This window comes from Ambystoma mexicanum, chromosome 1q (genome assembly GCF_040938575.1).
Source record: "Ambystoma mexicanum isolate Mex_15411 chromosome 1q, UKY_AmexF1_1, whole genome shotgun sequence".
In the NCBI taxonomy this organism is placed as follows: domain Eukaryota; kingdom Metazoa; phylum Chordata; class Amphibia; order Caudata; family Ambystomatidae; genus Ambystoma; species Ambystoma mexicanum.
Window position 1 is genome coordinate 37,754,625 of NC_090922.1, and position 19,931 is coordinate 37,774,555.

Here is a 19,931-nt window from a genome sequence, read left to right on the forward strand (position 1 = left end):
TGGTTGACATATGAGTGGGTGCCCATGCGTGGAATAATTTCTAAAGGAATCCATGAGTGTTGCAGTATAGCAATGGGACCATACGCCAACGTAGTAACATCATATAGATAGGTACTATGACAAAATGCCACATATTGGGATAAAACATCAATATTGCACAGGTACTCACATCATATGCTTACGTACCTGCACTGTATGTGCCAAGTATAGGCATCACATACTTAAATAATGCAATAATATTCCCTTGTAAACCTTTTGGATGCTGGGAACTGCAATGATGTGCCCAAATATCCTACATTTCAGGTGTTGCCATCAAGTGGCCAGAATCAAGTGGCCAGAATCTATCACCTTTTGTCATTTATTGCCATGATATACCCAAGGTACCCTTATCTCATGTGCCCTCATGCTCTCTGCCCTGGTGTTCCCCTCGTATCTCAGTTCTTGCAAAGATTTTGCCATGTATACTCATCAGTAGGCATTCAAGGAGGTGCGCGCGCACACACACAAAATCACACACAGACGCATGCTGTGACATACAATGTAAATACAACAATTCATACATTGCACAAAACATATCCTTAAAACAAACAGATCAATTGTTGTTTCAAAACTGCACTCAGGGTACTCTGAAAAATATTCTAAGAAAAGCATCAGAAACAAACAATGGACATGCAACCTGAAAAAGAGACATGTGAAAAAGAATGGCTGCTCTCTACTTCCAGTGGCCTTTGCCCACATTCATAATGGCACTAAACATGGAAAGAGCCCTGTGATGCTGAAAGATCCAAAAGAAACAACATGCAACACTGCTACCGTAAAGCAGAACTACTTCAAGTTGCATAGGCTGTAGTATGTAAATGAATGAATGCCAGAAAGGCAGTTGAAGGCCCTGCTCAGCCAGCACCTTTCTTCCTCAGGCTCTTCTCCTACAACAGTTTATGGGTCTGAGACATGATGTTTATGTAGGATGCAGATTCTTCATCCAGGGAGACTACCACTTGGCTCTGCTGCTCTCTGCTTCCTGCATAATCCCCATGGTAAAAATAACACGGAAGAAAACGCAGGATGAAGAAGTGTCTCAAAGAAATAGCCTGCAATGCCACTATGTTAAAGTGAAAATGTCCTAGTTCCCAGGGCTGGAGCATGAAAGAGCTTGTATGTAAATTTTGGTCGTTAGTAGCCCACTGTACTGACCCACAGCAAACTCACCATCTGGAAACCAATGTTCCCCTTCAACCATGAATAACTCATTATATGTGTATTTATCAAGGCGAATTTACAGCTGAAATAACTTGAGATCCATCTTGCATTTTTCACCTAATAATTCAAACATTCCCTTTACAATCACATTTCCTGAAATCTGGAAATCCTTTTCAGCTCTGAAACGTGAGAAAGGTGAGTCCAGACAATTCACAATCTTTTTTAAACATACAACTACATTCTGGGTGTCACTATTGGATCCAGTTCCTGGGGTGGACGAGAGTGGAAGTGGGACACCGAAAGGTGAGACGCAGTACCCCTTCCTTATGACACCTTTTCGCCATCCTACCCAGTAGGATATTTAGAAACGTTCTCACACTGCAAAAATAATGGATTAACACCAGAGCCGTTTACCTGACATGACCCAACACAAGGGTCAGGCAGAGTCAGGCAATTGCTGATAACTACACACTCAAACCTGACGGCCCTTTTCCTTCCCCACAGGGATAAAAGGCAAAGCACAAGAGCACACTTTGAGCAAGGCTGAACGCACGAGGAAGCAGCTATTCCGGGACCGCAGTTCAAAGAGAGGAGAAAGGCGGTGGAAACCGGAAGGACGACAAGGAGGGAATTGCCCTTGCCCTTTTCCTTTTTTTTTTTAATTCTTTTTATTGTTCAACAACAGTGGTCTCGACAGTTACAACAACTCTCCCCCTCCAATTCACACAAATCGACAAACAGAAAAAGAAAAAGACATTTACAACTGACATTATACAGCTTCATCATCGTCTGAGAGCAAATCACATAGATACATACGGAAGGGACCCCATATGTCCTAAAGCCGGCTTGCCCCCGGGAGAGTCAAAACATATTGTTCCTCACACTCGTTGACATATGACAGTTCGCGAAGGAAAGTGGTCATGTTTGGCGGTGTGGACTTTTTCCAGGTTTGCAGGATACATTTCTTCGCCACTGCGCATGCCACATTGAATAGTCTCCTGGTTTTCTCCGAGCAGTTGCCAATGTCTCCAAACAAGTATTTGTGGGGGGTTAATTGTGGGGATATCTGCGTGATATCAGACAATAGCTCAGCCACCTCCCCCCAGAATTTCAGAACGGCAGGGCACTCCCAGTACATGTGAAAGGAGCCCGCAGACTGACACCCGCATTTGGGGCACTCCCCTCCATGCTCCGCACCAAATTTTGCCAGTTTAGCCGGCGTGTAATGCAACCTGTTCAAGAGTTTAAACTGTATCAAGTGTAGACCCGCATTTAATGAAACTTTTTTGTCAGTGCACAATATCTGCTCCACTTATCTTCCGGGATGGGCATTTGTAGGTCCGTTTCCCATTTGTCCTTGACCTGGTTTATTGTAGGGGTGTGGGTTTGCACTGCTGCATACAATTTAGAGATACCCAGCCCGGCATTCAAGGTGATGAGCTGCATGCAGGGGTGTTGGGGAGGTTCATCTGGGAACATTGGCCATCTCTTCTGAAACGCAGCCCTTACCCTATAATATTGCAATATTTTAAGTGGTCCACCCCCCATTGCTCTCACAAAGTCCTCTTTAGTTGCAAATTTGCCATCTATATACATGTCGCCCACCCTCATCTCCATGTGTGGGTCCCAGACCTCCTGAATACCCACATCGAACGTGGGGGGAATACCCAAAAAGTTCCACAGGGGAACCTCCGAGTTATATGGTGTCTCCAACTTTAGCCTCTTAAACAATGCGCCCCAAGCACGGACCGTGCAGCTGACCGGATCATAGTCACAAGTGTCCCTGTGTCTTGTAGTAAATATGACTGACCTAATGTCCACTGGGGATATAGTTTGTGCCTCCACCCAAGTATGTGGTATTTCCCCAGAGTCCTCATACCAATACTTCGCAAATTGCACCTGGGCGACCAGATAATAAAGCTCAAAGTCTGGAGCAGCCATACATCCAGTATCATAGGGTTATGTAATTTTTTCCCAGCCAATTCTCGCCGCCTTACCATTCCATATGAAGGTTACTATTAACGACCGTAGCTTAGTAAAAAAGTCTCTACCCGGCCATATCGGTATATTTACAAAAAAATATAATAGTTTGGGAAAGACTATCATTTTAAGCAAAGCAATTCGGCCATGTAAGGATATAGGGAGGCATCCCCAGATCTGTAGCTTAGTGCTCAGCGTCTGTAGCGCCTTCTCGTGATTATTCGCGTATAAGGTTTGCCTATCTCTGGACACATATCTGACCATTCCAGGCCGCACATATTCGTGGGGCATTCAGTGAAGGGCGTGAGTGGAGACACCTCCGACTTGGCTAGGTTGATGACGTACCCCGAATACTCCGCAAACTTGTGTATGTCTGTCATAATGCGCTCTATGTTTTTTTCTGGTTCGCGGACGTATAGGAGCGTGTCATCCGCATAGAGCGAAATTAGTTGGATTGCGCCTTTCATGTTTATTCCCCTGTCTCTATGCCTTAGTCTAACAGCAGCTAACATTGGCTCGATAGTTAAGGCAAACAAAATGGGCGAGAAGGGGCATCCCTGTCTTGTGCCCCTCCCTAATTAGAACATCTCGGACACAGTTCTGTTGGTGCACACTCTGGCTCCTGGAGCGGTATAAAGCAGTCGAACATACCCAATGAAAGTAGGTCCCGCCCCAAATGTCTCCAATACACTAAAGAGATATTTCCAGGACATGGAGTCGAACGCTTTTTCGGCGTCAAGGGCAATGACAGCTGCGCTCCTCCCATGATCAATCTGGGCCATTATACCAAATAATTTACGGAGGTTCAATGCAGTGGATTCCAGAGGAATGAACCCATTCTGATCAGGATGGACCAATGTCGAGACCAATGGTGCCATTCGGTTCACCAGAACCTTGGCAAATATTTTGGCATCGACATTGATAAGTGATAAGGGCCTGTATGATGACATGTCGCTAGGTGGGGTTTAGGTAATACAGTTATGATGGCCTGCCTCATTGTCGGGAGTAGTATGCCTCCCTCTAGGGCTTCCTCCCAGGTCCCCAGTAGCACGGGAGTTAGCTCCTTGCGGAACTCCTTATAAAATTCGGCCCCCAGCCCATCGGAACCCAGAGCTTTGCCTGACGCTAGCCCCATGATTGCCTCTTCCATTTCTTCCACAGTGATTGGTTGATCTAGGGCCAAACTGTTTTCAAGTGGGAGTTTTGGGAGCCCTAACGATGTTAAGTATGCCATTATGTCAGTGGTCGTTTTGCTAGCTCTGTTGGAATACAGTGTTCGATAAAATTGGGGAAACTCACCGTTTATATCCACCTCGCTTGTTTTGACCTCGCCATTCACACCTTGAATACTAGTAATAGGTTGTGGCTGTCACTCCTGCTTAATTAAATTGGCCAGTGTTCTACCCGCCTTGTTTCCCTCGCCATACCTGCGTGCTCTGGACAGGGCTGCCATATACTGTGTTTCTCTGGTGGCCAGGTCATTGAAATCACGGATGTGTTCATGGACTTTGGCTAGGGTGTTCCTATCGTGTGTGCGACTATAAGTTTCCTCAAGTTTGTTTAGGGCGCTTTCCACCTCCTCCAGTTCCCTCCTCACTCCCCTCCGGAGACCAGTAGATTTCGACAGGATTGCCCCTCTAACCCAGACCTTGAAAGTCTCCCAGACAGTGGAGACCAGCATCACCGACCCAAAGTTATTAGCAAAGAATTCTGTTATTTCTTCGCATAGGGATTCTACTACCCCAGGGTCACCAAGCATCCCCCCCGGCATTTTCCATCTCCTAGTTGGTCTGGGAATATCTCTCAACCAAAGCTCCAACGCGACTGGGGAGTGGTCAGACAGTGTACGAGGTAAAATTTCACAGCTGTGCAACGTCTCGGAAAGGCCTTGTGAGATAAAGAAATAGTCTATTCGCGACTCACTGTCGTGGACGGATGAATAATAGGTGTACCGTCTAACATCCGGGTGTAATGTGCGGAATGCATCTGTTAGTGCCATTTGTGAAAGTAGCTGTCTGAGCGTCAGCGCCATTCTAGTTGGTGTCCTCACTTTCACACTAGATCTATCTGTTGTGGGGTCCAGGGCCATGTTAAAGTCCCCCCCCATATTATGGAAGAAGCGTCAAGTTTGTTAAGGGTTTCATATATATTTAAGTAGAAGTCTGGGTCGTCTATGTTAGGGCCATATGAATTCACCAATGTAACATGTTTCCCAGCCATTTCCCCCCATACCAGAACGTATCTGCCCTGCACGTCCACCTTGTGGCCTGCTAACCGGAACCCCAGGGAGGGGTGTATGAGAGTGATAACCCCCCTGGACTGAGACGAGTAATTAGTATAATACTGTGTCTTCCCTCATTTGGGCATTACACTCTCGTTCACTGCACCAATTACATGTGTTTCTTGCAACATCACGACTTGAGGGTGATGTCTAGACACATAATTGCCAACCATCCTGGCCTTCATTGGGTTGTTCAATCCTCTTACATTCCAAGACAACAATGATATTTTCAGCCCCCCTGTACCGTTATTTCCATATGTATTAGTACCCGCAATGTCATCCAACTTTCCCAATATTCACATTACGGGAGCAGCAATCGCAACCTCAAGACCACATATTCTTCAACCCAAACTTAACAACAGTTCAACTATCCCCCTTCCCCAACTTTGCCGATGGCTCAGCATAGCGAACTGTTACCTGGTTTCCTGGCCTCCCACCCGCATCATCACCCCCAACTTGACAATGCTGCCCATTAACACTCAAAACTTGCCCGATGGGCTTTTTAACTGAGCTTGTGGACCTTTCCATGGGGTTGGATAATGTTGCCAGCTGGACACCCACGGAGGAGGCTCCACAGCCCGACAACAACGGATTGTGTTCCAGTTCAGTTGTGCTGACCTATGAAGACAAAGTCATTGCAGGGAAGGCGCCGAATCATCTGCCTGCCAAATCGGTTCAGTCCTCGCCAGGATTGGGTCTCGCATTTTGATCCCTCATTCGGTCTCTAGGGGGCAGCGGAATGGAGGCCTCCACATACGCCATGGCCTCAGAAGGGTTTTCAAAGAAGTGGGCTCTCCCTCCATGTTGAATTCTCATTTTCGCCGGGAAAATTAAAGCATAAGGGACACCACGGAGCCGTAGTTGTTTTTTAACCATATCATAGGACCTGCCCTGCGCTTGAATGGTCGCGGAGAAGTCAGGATATATATGAATTCTGTTCTCCTCGAAATGTATTGTTCCCTTTTCTCTGGATAGATGGAGTATTGTATCCCTATCCCTGTAGTTTAGAAGGTGCGCAATGATAGTGCGGGTTGGAGCTCCTGGTTTCAGAGGGGGTGCAAGCATGTGGTGAGCCCTCTCGACGAGAAAGTGGTTCGAGAGTGATTCCGCGCCCAGCACCGATTTCAGTAGTTCTTCCACCTGCCTTTCCATGGAGCCCTTGCCAAACGATTCCGAGACCCCAACAATACGAATGTTGTTTCTGCGGGACCTGGATTCAAGATCCTCACACTTGCTTTGGGTTTTACGCAGTTCGGTCTGGAGCAGGGCTATATCTCGGCCATGTTGAGAAATCACATCTTCATTTGAGCTTATTCTATTCTCCGCCTCCGAAATGCGTGCGCTTTCCTTTTCCACCCGGGCCTTCAGGGACCCGATCGTCGCCACTTTATCGTCCAACTTGACGTTGACAGCGAGGAACCCCTTTTGCACAATTGTTGCCAAGCGGTTCAAAGGGTCTGCATCTCGATTTTCGGATGTTTGTGTCGCCCCTCCAGATGCCTCCTGCGGTTGGGAGCTGGTAAAGGAATCCATTGGGCCGGTCTTTCTTCCCCCTGCAGCTTTTTTCTCAGTGCGGCCCATTAGGCGACGTTGTCACTTTTGGGGTGGTCTGTGTTCCCCCACTTATGTGTACTGCTGGCTACCAGTATCGGGTTATGTTGTATGGTGACAGCACAGCTCGGGCGAACCGCAGTACAGGTGTGGGGATAGGTTCAGTCTCACACCCGATGTACACTCTCACCCCCAGGGTTGTATTTGTGAGACTTCCGCAGTATTCGTCTACAGGGGGCAGGGTGCGCTCCCTCCCGCAGCGCCTCCCTCACCTTCAATGGTGCTGTGGCGGCAAGCTTCTTCTATAACAATATTGTAACGTTCTTCCCCACCCTCATTGGGACCCAGATGTATTGTGCACCGAGGCACTGGTCCCTGGCGTCCCCTATCCCCAGCGGCCCACTTACTTCACCAGCAACGTCCTAGCTGGCGTTAACCATGGGGGGATCCGGGTCAGAGGGGGGACACGGTGCCGTCGCGGCGCACCCCCGAGCACTTGGCAGGATTTTTGCGCTCAGAGCTTGGCACAAGAAAGTCCGAGTACTCGTCTTTATACAGGCGGGAAGAGAAAGCAAAGCACTGCCGCCCTCCGGCAGCGCTTGTGTATTGGCGGGCTGCCCCTCCCCCACCTGACCGACCTGCCGCTGTGAGCCCCGGGCTCAAGTGGAAGCCACCTGGAACCCACGGGCGGTCACTCCGCAGCTGCACCTGCACCTGCGATTATCTCTGTCGGCCCGGGGTCTACATGTTCCGTTTTCACAGGGTGTCTTCTACGAACCTTCCCCCCTGGTATTCTGCAAACGTGCGCCTGCCAGTTCAGAACTGGAAGGATTTATAGATGAAAGGATTTCGGTCGAGCCGGAGCTCTCCACCTAGGCGGCCATCTTAGATGTGCGCAACAGCGCTCCCCACCCTTGCCCTTTTCAACCCAGAGCTGCAAAGCATTCGATAAAAGAACAGTAAGACTGGGAATTGCAGCTAGCGAGTGGTGTGGCAGAACTCAACAGTACACAGGGCCCTCCTGCACTGATAGCCAGGGTGGGGAAGAGAGCTTGTCGCTGTGGTACCGTCCTTGACTCCAGTGGAAGAAAAGCCAATGAGTTCAGCACAGCCGGTGAGTCAGAGAAAATTGATAGTCGCCCGGACTGTGTTAAGCTCAAAGTTGCAGTGGCAATATTTGCGTAAAAGAAAAGAAGATAATAAGACAAAGGTCTTTTATGAACAACCAAGGTATTAAGGTTAGAGTGGTCCAGTGCCACGTGGGCGCTCATTTGAAAGACTCTAACGAATGACTCACTGCTGAACAAGGAGGATATGTTGAATTGAGAAAACTACAGGGACCAAGAGGCCCTATGGGAGGCCAGCAAGAGATGTCAAAGTGGTCATACAAGGGTTAAGTCAAAACTCCTTGTACAGTCGAAAACCTTTGACACGTTGTGAATGGAAAACCTAAGTGAATTCCATTGTGTTGACAAATGTGAACCCGACTGAGGGATGTCCATAGTGAGTTGATGGTCTGAGGCCGATTGAGGGAGGCTGACGTTGTGAAGGGGGTCGGAGACCAGCTGAGGGGGATCTTCGGGTGAAGAGTAATCACCTGAGGTGAAGATTAATAGAAGGAACCTTTGTTTGCTGTTTATGATATATTAGGCCCTCTGAAGCAATAGAATTTGCATAAAAGTGACTTGGGCACAGAAGACCCTGATATTGGAAAAAGAAACTGTAAACTCGGCCCGGAGATGCCCAGAGGTGTGCTGTGCTCGAGAGCCCCACCTTGTCCCGTCCTTCAAACATGGGGAAGGGAGACTCCGACCATAACATTCTGACTTATCATTTGAGAACACTTCTTTCTTTGTGAACATTATCCCACACTATTTTGTAGCATAGCGGTAAGGATTCGCAAATAGATTTTTCTTAATATATGCCCTTTTTATTTGATTAGAATCCACTAGGACTGTATTATTATCATTTGTTGGTCGTAGCTTGCTCCTATCTTAGATTTAGGTTAGGCATTTATCTCACCCATTTTTACAGTTTAATAAACACCCTTGAACTGTGATCACTTGTGTCTGTCTTGCTTTGATAACATGTCATCCTTACCAATGGTGTGAGGAATGGGATGTGACCCAATTGAAACAAAATGGGGAACACTACGATTTCAAAAACGTAGTCATAGAGCTTCTAGCCCCTCTGTTGCCTCTAAAGAGTCAATACGTTTCGATATCTGTAATAGCAGGGAAGCTGTTATTCCCCCTTGGAAAAGAGGAATGATTCCTACCGATTTGGTTTTGATACCCCTACGGGGTGTTACATAAGGTTGCCCCCAAAATCTGGCCTAGCGTGGAAGTTCGATATAGACGTGTTAGCAGACGTCATCGATCCCGACTTCCGAGGCGACTTAAAGGTTCTCTTACAGAATCGTGGTGAAATCCCATTTGAAGTACATCGTGGGGATCAAATTGCTTAAGGAATTCTGGAAAAGGCTTAATTTCCTCAGCTTAAAGAAAGTGAACCAGACGAAACAGAAAGAGGTACAGTAGGCTTTGGGGAAGCTGATAAACATGCTAACATCGAATAAAGGAAGTGAGAAGAACCCACAATCTAGCCCGACCTAGCCTTCGCCCAGCGTAATGATCCAGCTCTCGCTGAAGCTTTTCTACAAGCTATGCCTGAAGGAGAAGGTATGAAGAAGGCAAGCCCCTTTTTCTTCTTAAAGCAGGGGTTGCTATATAGAAGAGAAACATCTACAGAAGGCTTAATAAAGACACAGTTAGTAATCCCCAAGACCCACCGAAAGGTTGTACTGGAAATTGCAAATTCCCATCTTAACAGGGGGCACTTAGGACAATCCAAAACCCAGGCACACATCAGTGGGAAATTTTACTGGCCAGGTATTCACGCCGATATAAAGACCTTTATCCAAATGTGCGAGATCTGCCAGAAAACCAGCATGCACATCCCATTACCTGCCCCTCTGAATCCTTTACCAATCATAGAAATCCCTTTTTCAAGAATTGGGATGGGTATCATTGGCCCTCTAGAAACATCCATATTAGGCAACAAATATGTCCTTGTGTTTGTTGACTATGCAACCAGATACCTCAAAGCGTTCCCAATGCAAAATAATACCTCACAGCAAATCCGTAAACACCTCCTAACGTATTTCTCCAGGGTCGGTTCTCCAAGGAAATACTAACCGATCAAGGTTAAAATTTTATGAGCAAGCTTATGGCAGAAGTTGAACAGCTACTCCATATTACCACCTTATGAACCTCTGTGTACCATCCTCAAACCGATGGCTTGGTAGAAAGATTCAATAAAACTCTGAAATTAATCCTACGGAAATCGGTTGATAAGGACGGGAAAGACTGGGACCAAATGGTCCCTTGGGCATTATTTGCAGTAAGGAAAACCCCTCAGGCCTCAACAGGATTATATCCTTTTGAACTGCTTTATGGTAGAGAGCCCAGAGATTTCCTGGACAGGCTTGGGGGAACCTGGGAAGAACGAGAGGAAGTGCCCATTTCTCATCTCGCAAACCGCTACTAGAATGCGAGAGCATATAAGACTTGTTCGAGATCTAGTCTGTACTCATATGGAAAAGGCTCAGAGCTAACAAAAATCCACTTATGGCAAGAAAGGGAGCCTAAGAGAGTTTTCCATACGACAGAAAGTACTGAAAGTACTGGTCCTCTTACCCACGTCAGAAAACAATCTTGCTTCTAAGTGGCATGGGCCCTATGAAATATTAGAACAAAAAGGAACCCGTACTTATAAAGTAGACCAACCAGACAGGAAACAAAAAGTCAATTTATAGCATGTAACAACAAGATCTAAAAGATGTAGTTACCTCATTCCCTGATGTATTTTCAGAAAAACCAGGAAGAATAAAAGGCATCTACCACTATATGAGAACACCTAAAGGAAAAGTGGTTAATTTGAAGCCGTATCGAGGAAGTAAACAATATGTTGAAGGCCAATACTATCAAGCCTTCTTCGAGTCCATGGTCCTCCCCTATCGTATTAGTCATTAAACCTGACAACTCCTGTAGGTTTTGCAGAGATTTCCGTCAAGTCAATGCAATGTCTGATTTTGATGACCATCCCATGCCAAGCATCGATGACCTAATTGATAAACTTGGATCTGCCACCTTCCTATCCACCTTAGACTTAACAAAAGGGTACTGGCATGTCCCAGTATATGGGCCAGATAAGGAAAAGAGAGCGTTTTCAACGCCCCTAGGACTGTTTCAATTGAAAGTCCTCCCTTTCGGCTTACACGGCGCGTCAGCCACTTTCCAATGCCTCATGGATAAAATCTTGCAGCCTTATACTGATTTCTGTGGGGCGTATGTAGACGATATTGTCATTTATAGTAAAATCTGGGAAGACCATCTCTTCCATTTGTATACTATTATGAAAGTCCTCAGATAGGCCGGCCTGACTGCTAATACATCTAAGTGCAGACTGGCCTAATCAGCCATAAAATACCTCAGCTTCGTTGTAGGAAATAGGAATGTACAACCGTAACATGAGAAAGTGAAAGCCGTCTTGGATACACCAGCACCCAAAACCAAAAGGGTTCTTGGAGGCTTTCTAGGGTTAATAGGATCTTACTGTAGGTTTATCCCAGACTTTTCGGACAAACATCTAGGCTGATAGATTCATTTAAGAACGCTGAACACCAGAAACTGGCGAGAATGATATATGCTATAACACCTTGAAACAAACCCTGTGACAGAACCCGATCCTAAAGGTAGTAGATTTCTCTAAAGATTTCATATTACAAACAGACACCTCCCTAACAGGGTTAGGAGAAGTTCTAACGCATGTTTACGACTGGTTAGAACATCCCGCTTGTTTACAAGTTGCAAGCTTTTCCCACATGAAAGAAATTACTCTGTGCTGGAATTAGAGGCCCCGGCCATCAAGTGGGCCATTATCCACCTTAGATACTACCTCTTAGGAAGGAAATTCACATTAGTCACAGACCATTCTCCCCTAGTTTGGACTAGCCAACGTAAAGACTCCAACCCTCATGTCATGCAATGGTTTCTAGACCTGCAACTCAACTGTTTCACTGTGGAACACCAAAAAGGAAAGGACCAGGGAAATGTAGATTTCTTTTCTCGGGTCCCCTGTGATACAGATGCGGCTACATCGCATGGAGGAAGGGTATATGAGAAACCTGAAGGTGTGTCACCCACTAGTCCCCGGGGATCTGTCATCCAGGTGGCCAGGACACGGCCTTCACCATTGAATCCAATTCCTGGGTGTGGACCAGTGCGGGAGGATCATCTGGATGGGGGTTTTCGGAGTGTGGAAGTGGGGCACCGAAAGGTGAGATGCGGTACCCACTTCCTTATGACACCTTTTCCCCATCCTACCCTGTAGGATATTTAGAAACTCTACCCCCCGCTTTTCCTACACAAACACTTTCTCACACTACGAAAGACAACAGACTAACACCAGAGCCGTTTACTTGACATGTCCCAACACAAGGGTCAGGCAGAGTCAGGCAATTGCCAATAACTACACACACCTGATGGCCCTTTTCCTTCCCCACAGGGATAAAAGGTGGAGCAAGAGAGCACACTTTGAGCTAGGCCAAACGCACGAGGAAGCAGATATTTCGGGACGGCAGTTCAAACGGAGGAGAAAGGTGGTGGAAACCGAAAGGACAAGGAGGGATTGCCCTTGCCCTTTTCAAACCAGAGCCGCAAAGCCTTCAATAAAAGAACAGTAAGATCAGGAGTTGCAGCTGGCCATTGGTGTGGCAGATGTCAATGGTGCACAGGGCCCTCCCGCACTGATAGCCAGGGCGGGGAAGAGAGATTGCTGCCGTGGTAACGTCCTTAACTCCAGCAGAAGAAAAGCCAACGAGTTCAGCACAGCCGGTGAGCCGGAGGAAATTGATAATGGCCTGGACTGTGTTAAGCTCAAAGTTGCAGTGTCAACATTTGCGTAAAAGAAAAGAAGATAATAAGACAAAGGTTTTTTGTGAACAACCGAGGTATTAAGGTAAGAGTGGTCCGGGCCGCGTGGGTGCTCATTTGAAAGCCCTGCTCCTGAACAAGGAGGATAGGCTGAATTGGGAAAATTACAAGGGGAGGCCAGCGATAGATGTCAAAGTGGTTATACAATACAAGGGTCAAGTAATAACCCCTTGTACAGTCCAAAGTCTTTGACACGTTGTTCATTGAAAAGCTAAGTGAACTACTTTTGGTGAGAAACGTGAACCCGACTGAGGGATGTCCATAGAGAGTTGTTGGTCTGAGCCTGATTGAGGGAGGCTGATTGAGGGGGAACCTCGGGTGAAGTGTAATCGCCTGTTGTGAAGATTAATCAAAGGAACCTTTGTTTGCTGTTTATGATACATCAGGCCCTCTGAAGCAAGAGATTTTGCATAAAAGACACTTGGGAACAGAAGGCCCTGATATTGGAAAAAGGAACTGTAAACTCGGGTTAGAGAAGGCCAGAAATGTGCTGTACTTGAGAGCCCGCCTTGTCCCATGCTTCAAACATGGGGAAGGGAGACACCGACCATAACATCCTGACTTATCATTTGAGAATACTTCTTTCTTTCTTTGTGAACATTGTCCCACACTATTTTGTAGCATAGCGGTAAGGATTTGCAATAGGTTTTTCTTAGTATAGGCCCTTTTTATTTGACAAGCCTCAACTAGGACTGTATTATTATTATTATTTGATGGTCCTAGCTTACTCCCATTATAGATTTAGGTTTATATTAGAAATTTATCTTACCCATTTTTCCAGTTTAATAAACACCCTTGAACTGTGATCACTTGTGTCCGTCTTGCTTTGATACCATGCCTTCCTTACACACTTCTGTTAAACCTTTGAAAATGCAAAAAATTTAACAGGTTGGATTCCTAAGAGCTGGAAACAAGCAGCCATTATCCAAATATATAAAAAGGGAGATGGACCCATACGTTATGGGAGTGGATCTATCTCACACTTGGCCAATTATCCAAAATATCTGACCACCTTATAAATATATTAGGCTTCAAAAGTGGATTGGTGAATACACAATTCTTTCTGAGCTTTTAGCTTCTGGTTTCCAAGTATACCACATCAATGGATTCATCAGTATTGCTTTTTCCATGGTTTTATAAATGACCTTCAATATGGTTAACTATAATAAGGTTTGCGTAGTATTGTATGCCATAGGCTTTCCTTCTGGGCTACACAGCATGCTAATTGCACTATGTCTGGGCATTATGGTGGTGAGCAGTTAAGACAGGATAGGGGAGTACATTGACCTCATCATGGTGACAAGAAGGGTATGCAGAGGTGTGTTATAGATCCTCTGCTTTTTAACCTCTACATCAACACTTTCCTGTATACAACAGAGATCTCCAGCATGGGCGTTCTCTGCATTGATTCTTGTAGGATTCCCCTCCGGTCTTACGCAGACCATGTGATATAATTTACCCACCCCACACTGCCATGCTTTTCAGTCCTTATAGTCAATTGGGGAAAGCCATCGATCCGAGTTGTAGGTGCTTATTCAGGCTTCCAGTTACTTTTTATTCTTAAGGGATTTCTGTACCCCAGATTGATGGCTTTGACCATCTTGGAATACGCTTTTCCAAAAGACTAAGAGGTAAGGCCCATATATGTATTGTACAGTTGTATGATTCAGGCACTAGGTGGCATCTCCAGGATTGCTGCATGCTTTCAAGTGAACCCTGTTAACATCAGACTTAGAGACTACAAGGCAAGAGTGAATATTGTTGCATTTTATGGCTCTGGCCTACAGGGTTATGAGAATGCTTCTAGGCTACAAATGCTGGCAAACAGATTTATGAGAACTCTTGTGGGCCTTTCAGCATCGACCCCTGACCTTGGCTATACACAGCAAGCTTGGGGCAGATTCTCTGGTGGTTACCATCAGGATGGGCCTGTGTGACAGGGTCCGAAACTGGACCCTATAATGGGGGATCAGGGACCCCTCCCAGCTTGTGGCAGCAGGCATACCATGGTCTTGAAAGACCTGCCCCAGAGGTGGGGTGAGGGAGTTGGGAGGGCCCCAGTCTCTGCCCTCGAGTATGTGCCATGTTAAATTAATTTGGTGCCACTGTCAATCACTCCATATCTTGCCCATTTGTTGCTGGCCTGTGCATGGTTTGTTTTATTTCAGAACCACCCATACCAGCATGCCCTGGAGCTACCAGAGACCACAGCAAGCCGAATGGAGAAACAGGTCAACCAAGCAACGTCTCAGTAGCTCGAACGCTCAAGGAACCACACGCTGCACAGGAGCAACTGGACTCACCACGGCTGCCGAAGACCCTGGGGCAGAGGAAACACCAACAAACCAACTTGCCTAGAGCCCCAAACCAACTTTGATTATCATGTGGGAAAAGGATGAGGGGCCATAAGGGGGTTATTAAGATTCCCAGCACAAAAACCCAATCCTGGGGAAGGCACAGGCAGAGATTGGACGCTAGGGTCAGGTGAGCCACATGACCACTAAAGGAGAGGGGGAAGGCTAGAACCAGGGAAGGCGAAGTATAAAAGACCAACCAAAGAATAACAGAGTGAGGGGTGTTTAAGTGAGGTCAAGGGGAGAAACAGTAGACCAAGAGACCACGTGGAGGATGGACGATGGAGCAGAGCATTGAGGAGATTTTGGCGAAGTTGGTTACAGGTGAGTTGGTTGTAGGGAGAGGGAGTGGTAGCTGATAGTGAAAGTGTGGCTGTGAATGAGTGATTGGAGGAATGAGGGAGAGGGTCTAGGTATAGAGTGAGGATGCTGGGTAAGAGTCTAGGTGCGCAGTGAGAGGGGTCAGAGAGACTAGGTGCAGAGTGAGAAAGTGAAAGTGGGAAGAGAAGAGTGGGGAGAGGAGAGTGCAGAGAGTCGAAACAGAGGATAGAGGAGAGTGCTTGAACATCAGAGGGACAGGCAAGGGAGCCAGTGGAAATCAGATAAGAAGGAGTAGAGGCAGTTGGGAAAGTGTAGAAGGAGATTAGGAACACGAGGGGAAGAAAGAAATTAAGTGTAGGGAGAGAAAGGAGTGGGGGCCTGCGTAGGTACATTATTGCTAATATTTTATAATCTGATCAGGAGGGTATCAAGATATGGAACCTCTTAAAACGAACGACAGAGGGAGCCGCAGAAGGCCAAGGCATTTAGATGCTCACGTTGGGCAGATTTTAGATAGATGGAGTTGACCATTGCCAGTTACTATACTGGGATTTAGGGACACACGAGTTAGAGAGGTGGGAGATCACGGGAGGATGAGCGGGATGCCCACTAGTTACCATTAGCACAGAGCATTACCTTTGCAAAACTGAATACCTTATAGTGTTTCTAATAAAAACCTTTGAAACACACTTTGGAGTCTGTGTGTTTGTGAGGCCATCTGTGACAGCCTGATATTATTTCGGCTTTCAATCAGGTCCAATGACCATGCTGCACTGACAAGAACTCTCCTGGGAAACATTACACTCTCCACAAACACTCTATGAATCCATTGGCTCACTAAAATAAAACTGTGACAAACATTGGTTTGTCAGTGCTCTTGAAAAAACTATATAAGTCTTTGGCCAAAATCACAGTGTGAAAAGAGTTCTGAGACCAGGGGAATATATCGAACTACTTAAGCCCATCTACTATACCCATGCCTTGTTGAGGGGCCACTTTCATACATAAATACATGCCATATTTTCTCTGGAGCAATTTTATTCTCCAGAGAGCATTTATTATTTGTTAAACGTTCAAACTTCTTCCATGTGAAATAGTGACAAGCAAATGCAAGACAGATGACATGTCAAAGTCCAGTGCCTGTTCTGCACAGAAATACCAGAGTTGCCTATTGTGGTAAGTCAGAATCAGGAGACGGACAAGAGGACCTTGTTAGTAACATTTTAATTTATTTACACCAACACTGGCCTCTGTCTTTATCCATCTAAACCCAAGCCTAAAGAAAGAGATATCGAAAGGCTGCACGTCAGGATGTCCTGTCCAGTAACAAGGTTTGTCCATCGTCCAAACCCTAACTTACCCTGATTCCTATCCCTAACACTAATACAGGAAGAAAAAGAACAATCAAACAAAACAAAGAAATTACTTCTTGTCCCAAAAGACTGAATGGTGCTTGGCTTCTGACCCCCTGTCCTGTGTTCGCTTCAAAGAGGTTTCCCTGTCCCCAATGTCCAATTAACTCAATGGTCTTTTTCACTTGCCCCGTACTGAAGTTCTCTTGTATACTTATACCAGTTCTAGATGTTTGATTTTCTTGGTAAGTTCAATTCCTGGCCGTTCATGGGGTTTTGCACTTGACACATTCCAAGAATGTCTATCCCACTCTTGTTGGTGGTTACTTTTGGGTGCAACGTGGATCTTCCACCCCACGTCAGGGTTTTCTCTTTCTGAGGCCCAACTCAGGACTGAGTCTCTTTTGTTCTGGCTGAGGCTTATTGACTGCTTACTCCACCTTGGAGATGTCTTGTGTTTATCATGCTTTCGATTCGTTCAGATTTTACTCTGCTTCAGGGCCTTCTTGTTCTCGCCCCTCTCGGGGTCTGTTCTTCAACCCACCTCTGGTTTGTTTAACTCTCACCTTTCGTGTGGTCTGCTTCTCCTCTCACCCCATTGTGGGGAATGATTCATCCCCACCACTGGGTCATTTCGCTCTCACTCTGTTGCAGAATTGATCTGAAGAAAAGACAAGCATAAGTTCTGGGATTTGGATATTTGCATATGCCCAAAGCAGCTGCAACTACAATAAACTGTGGGTGTGTTGCATCTAGTTGGTCTGAACAGGTCACTAGCACTGTAGAAAGCATGATTTTGGGACTTGCGGCTCCAAAGGGAAGATCAAGATCTTCATCCTGGGTGTCATGATGCAATGAAAATGATGCAATGAAAATGGGCATTGTCAGGCATGTGCTACTGTACAAGTCAATGAGTTAGCAGCTCTTAAAAGTATTATCGGCCAAAAATGTATTGATGTGCACCGATCCAATGTGGTTTTCTTTCCATCTGCAAACCAAATAGATTCTCCAGAAGCAGTCTATGTCAAATAAACCTCCACGTTATTAGCCATGCTATCCTGACATCAGTTTAGAAGCTGAGTAAGCCTGAGAAGCTAAATAGGTCTTGCACTCGAAGCTTCTCTAACTGCAGATTTACCAACAGATTTTGATACCACTTTGACCAGCCAGGCTTAACAAGTCATCATGTACTGTAGGTATCAAGATTCTAGGACTGAGAGCTTTACTTACTGGATATGCTTGCTTTATTTTGTGGTTATGGGCCCTGGGACCATAGTAGGTGGCTCCCGCAAGCAGCTCTGGTTTCATCAAAGTGCGTGGCACCAAATCACCTTTACCCACATCTGACAGCTTACAACCAAAATTAAGTTTACCATTGTTTGCAGTCCCGTTTTGGACCGGCGCTCAGTTACATCAGTGCTACTTGTGTGGTAAACAGACCTTTACATGAAATGAATACACACAGGGAACTGAGGCTCTGAGCAGGTCAGCTGTGTTTAAGCGTCCACAACAAATGATGCAGTTCTTGTAGCAACCTTTACGCCACATTTGGCAGATGGAGGCATAAAAAGTGACATTTTGACATATTCAATTAGAATAAAAAATAAAAAAAACACTGGCCCGAAAGGGTAAAAAATATGAAACGAAACAAACTTCCTAGAAAAAGTTGTAAGGTCACAGTAAAGAAGAGCTTTCCTCAAAAGTTTATAATTGTAAGAAACAGGGACTGGATTTGGTGGTTGGTGACGCACATGTGTAGGTAAGAAGTGGGTGTAGAACGATATGGCCTCCTGGGAGGGTCCAACTTTAACTTAAAGAGATGGTATATCTTTGATCCATCTTCCTGCAGTAAAGACTATCACAACTAGTTGGGAAAGTGGGAGAAACAATGGTGCAGAAAGATGGAGCAAATAGGTCCGGTATTCAACAGAACTGTGTGATGCAGGGGGGAGAAGGACAGGGAGCTCATAAAGAGAGGTAATGAAGGAACAATGATGAAAGAAGGCGGAGAAGAAAGGCTCATTGTTTTTAGAATTTATTTGGTAACGGCAAAGACAAAAGAAGGTGAGGGAGGAAAGCACAGCTGTGTGGGAGAAATTGGCAAAGATGTAGGACGGTGAAGCTAGACATATGGTATGGGGATATAGTTGGGCTTTGTGGACATAAGAGTACACAAGAAGCGAATAAAATATGAAATAAAGGCACATACGTGTAAAAGATAAGAAAACTAGAATTTGATATAGGAGAATACAAAAACGAGTACCCATTAGTGTGCAGGCAAAGGAGACAAAAGATGTATATTTCACCTGAAAATGTCAAGGGTGCGATGCTCCAATACCAGGTTGGGATTACCAGTTAGATCAAACTCCTGCAGTGAGGTAGGCAAGGAGTCTGGGATCAGGATTTCGGTCAGATCATTACAGCTCAGGTCTATCAGCTGTGGAAAAAAAACAGATACAAATACATGATTAGTCAGCACACACTGCATGCTGCACTCTTGGTATTGCATATAACAATAAAAGCACATTTCATATCGCGCTCCAGGGTGTATTCCTCCTACTTCCATGCACTACTAAAGTAGGCAACATTATGTGTTAAACAGTGACTAGAGGTGGCACAGGCGTCTCTGAAATCAGCACTTAACTCTCTGAGCTATTTTATGGCAAGAGTGAAGTAGTTATTTTACAGCAAGATTTCCAATAAACTAAGGGGCCGATTCATGGAACAAATGTGTGCCGAAAATCTTGGTGCAAGCTGGTGCAAGCGTGAAAAAGCAAGCGCAACGCGTGCGATTCATGGAAGGCCCTGCGCGTGTTTCCCCCGGGAAGTGCGCCAAATCCGTGCGTGGCGCACAAGGGCACAAACGTCATTGCAAAATCCAGAACGCCGTGCGCAA

The 19,931-nt window shown here is 45.8% G+C and overlaps 1 protein-coding gene across 2 annotated transcripts in view; it reads right to left on the reverse strand.

The window, feature by feature from the left end:
* The window catches only part of PHLPP2 (PH domain and leucine rich repeat protein phosphatase 2), a 1,504,106-nt gene that overhangs the window by 308,698 nt on the left and 1,175,477 nt on the right, over positions 1 to 19,931 (reverse strand). For both annotated transcript variants that reach the window (XM_069635467.1, XM_069635468.1), the window contains exon 15: positions 19,342 to 19,472. In XM_069635467.1, the coding sequence (XP_069491568.1) occupies positions 19,342 to 19,472 (131 nt within the window). The remainder of the gene's footprint in view (positions 1 to 19,341; positions 19,473 to 19,931) is intronic.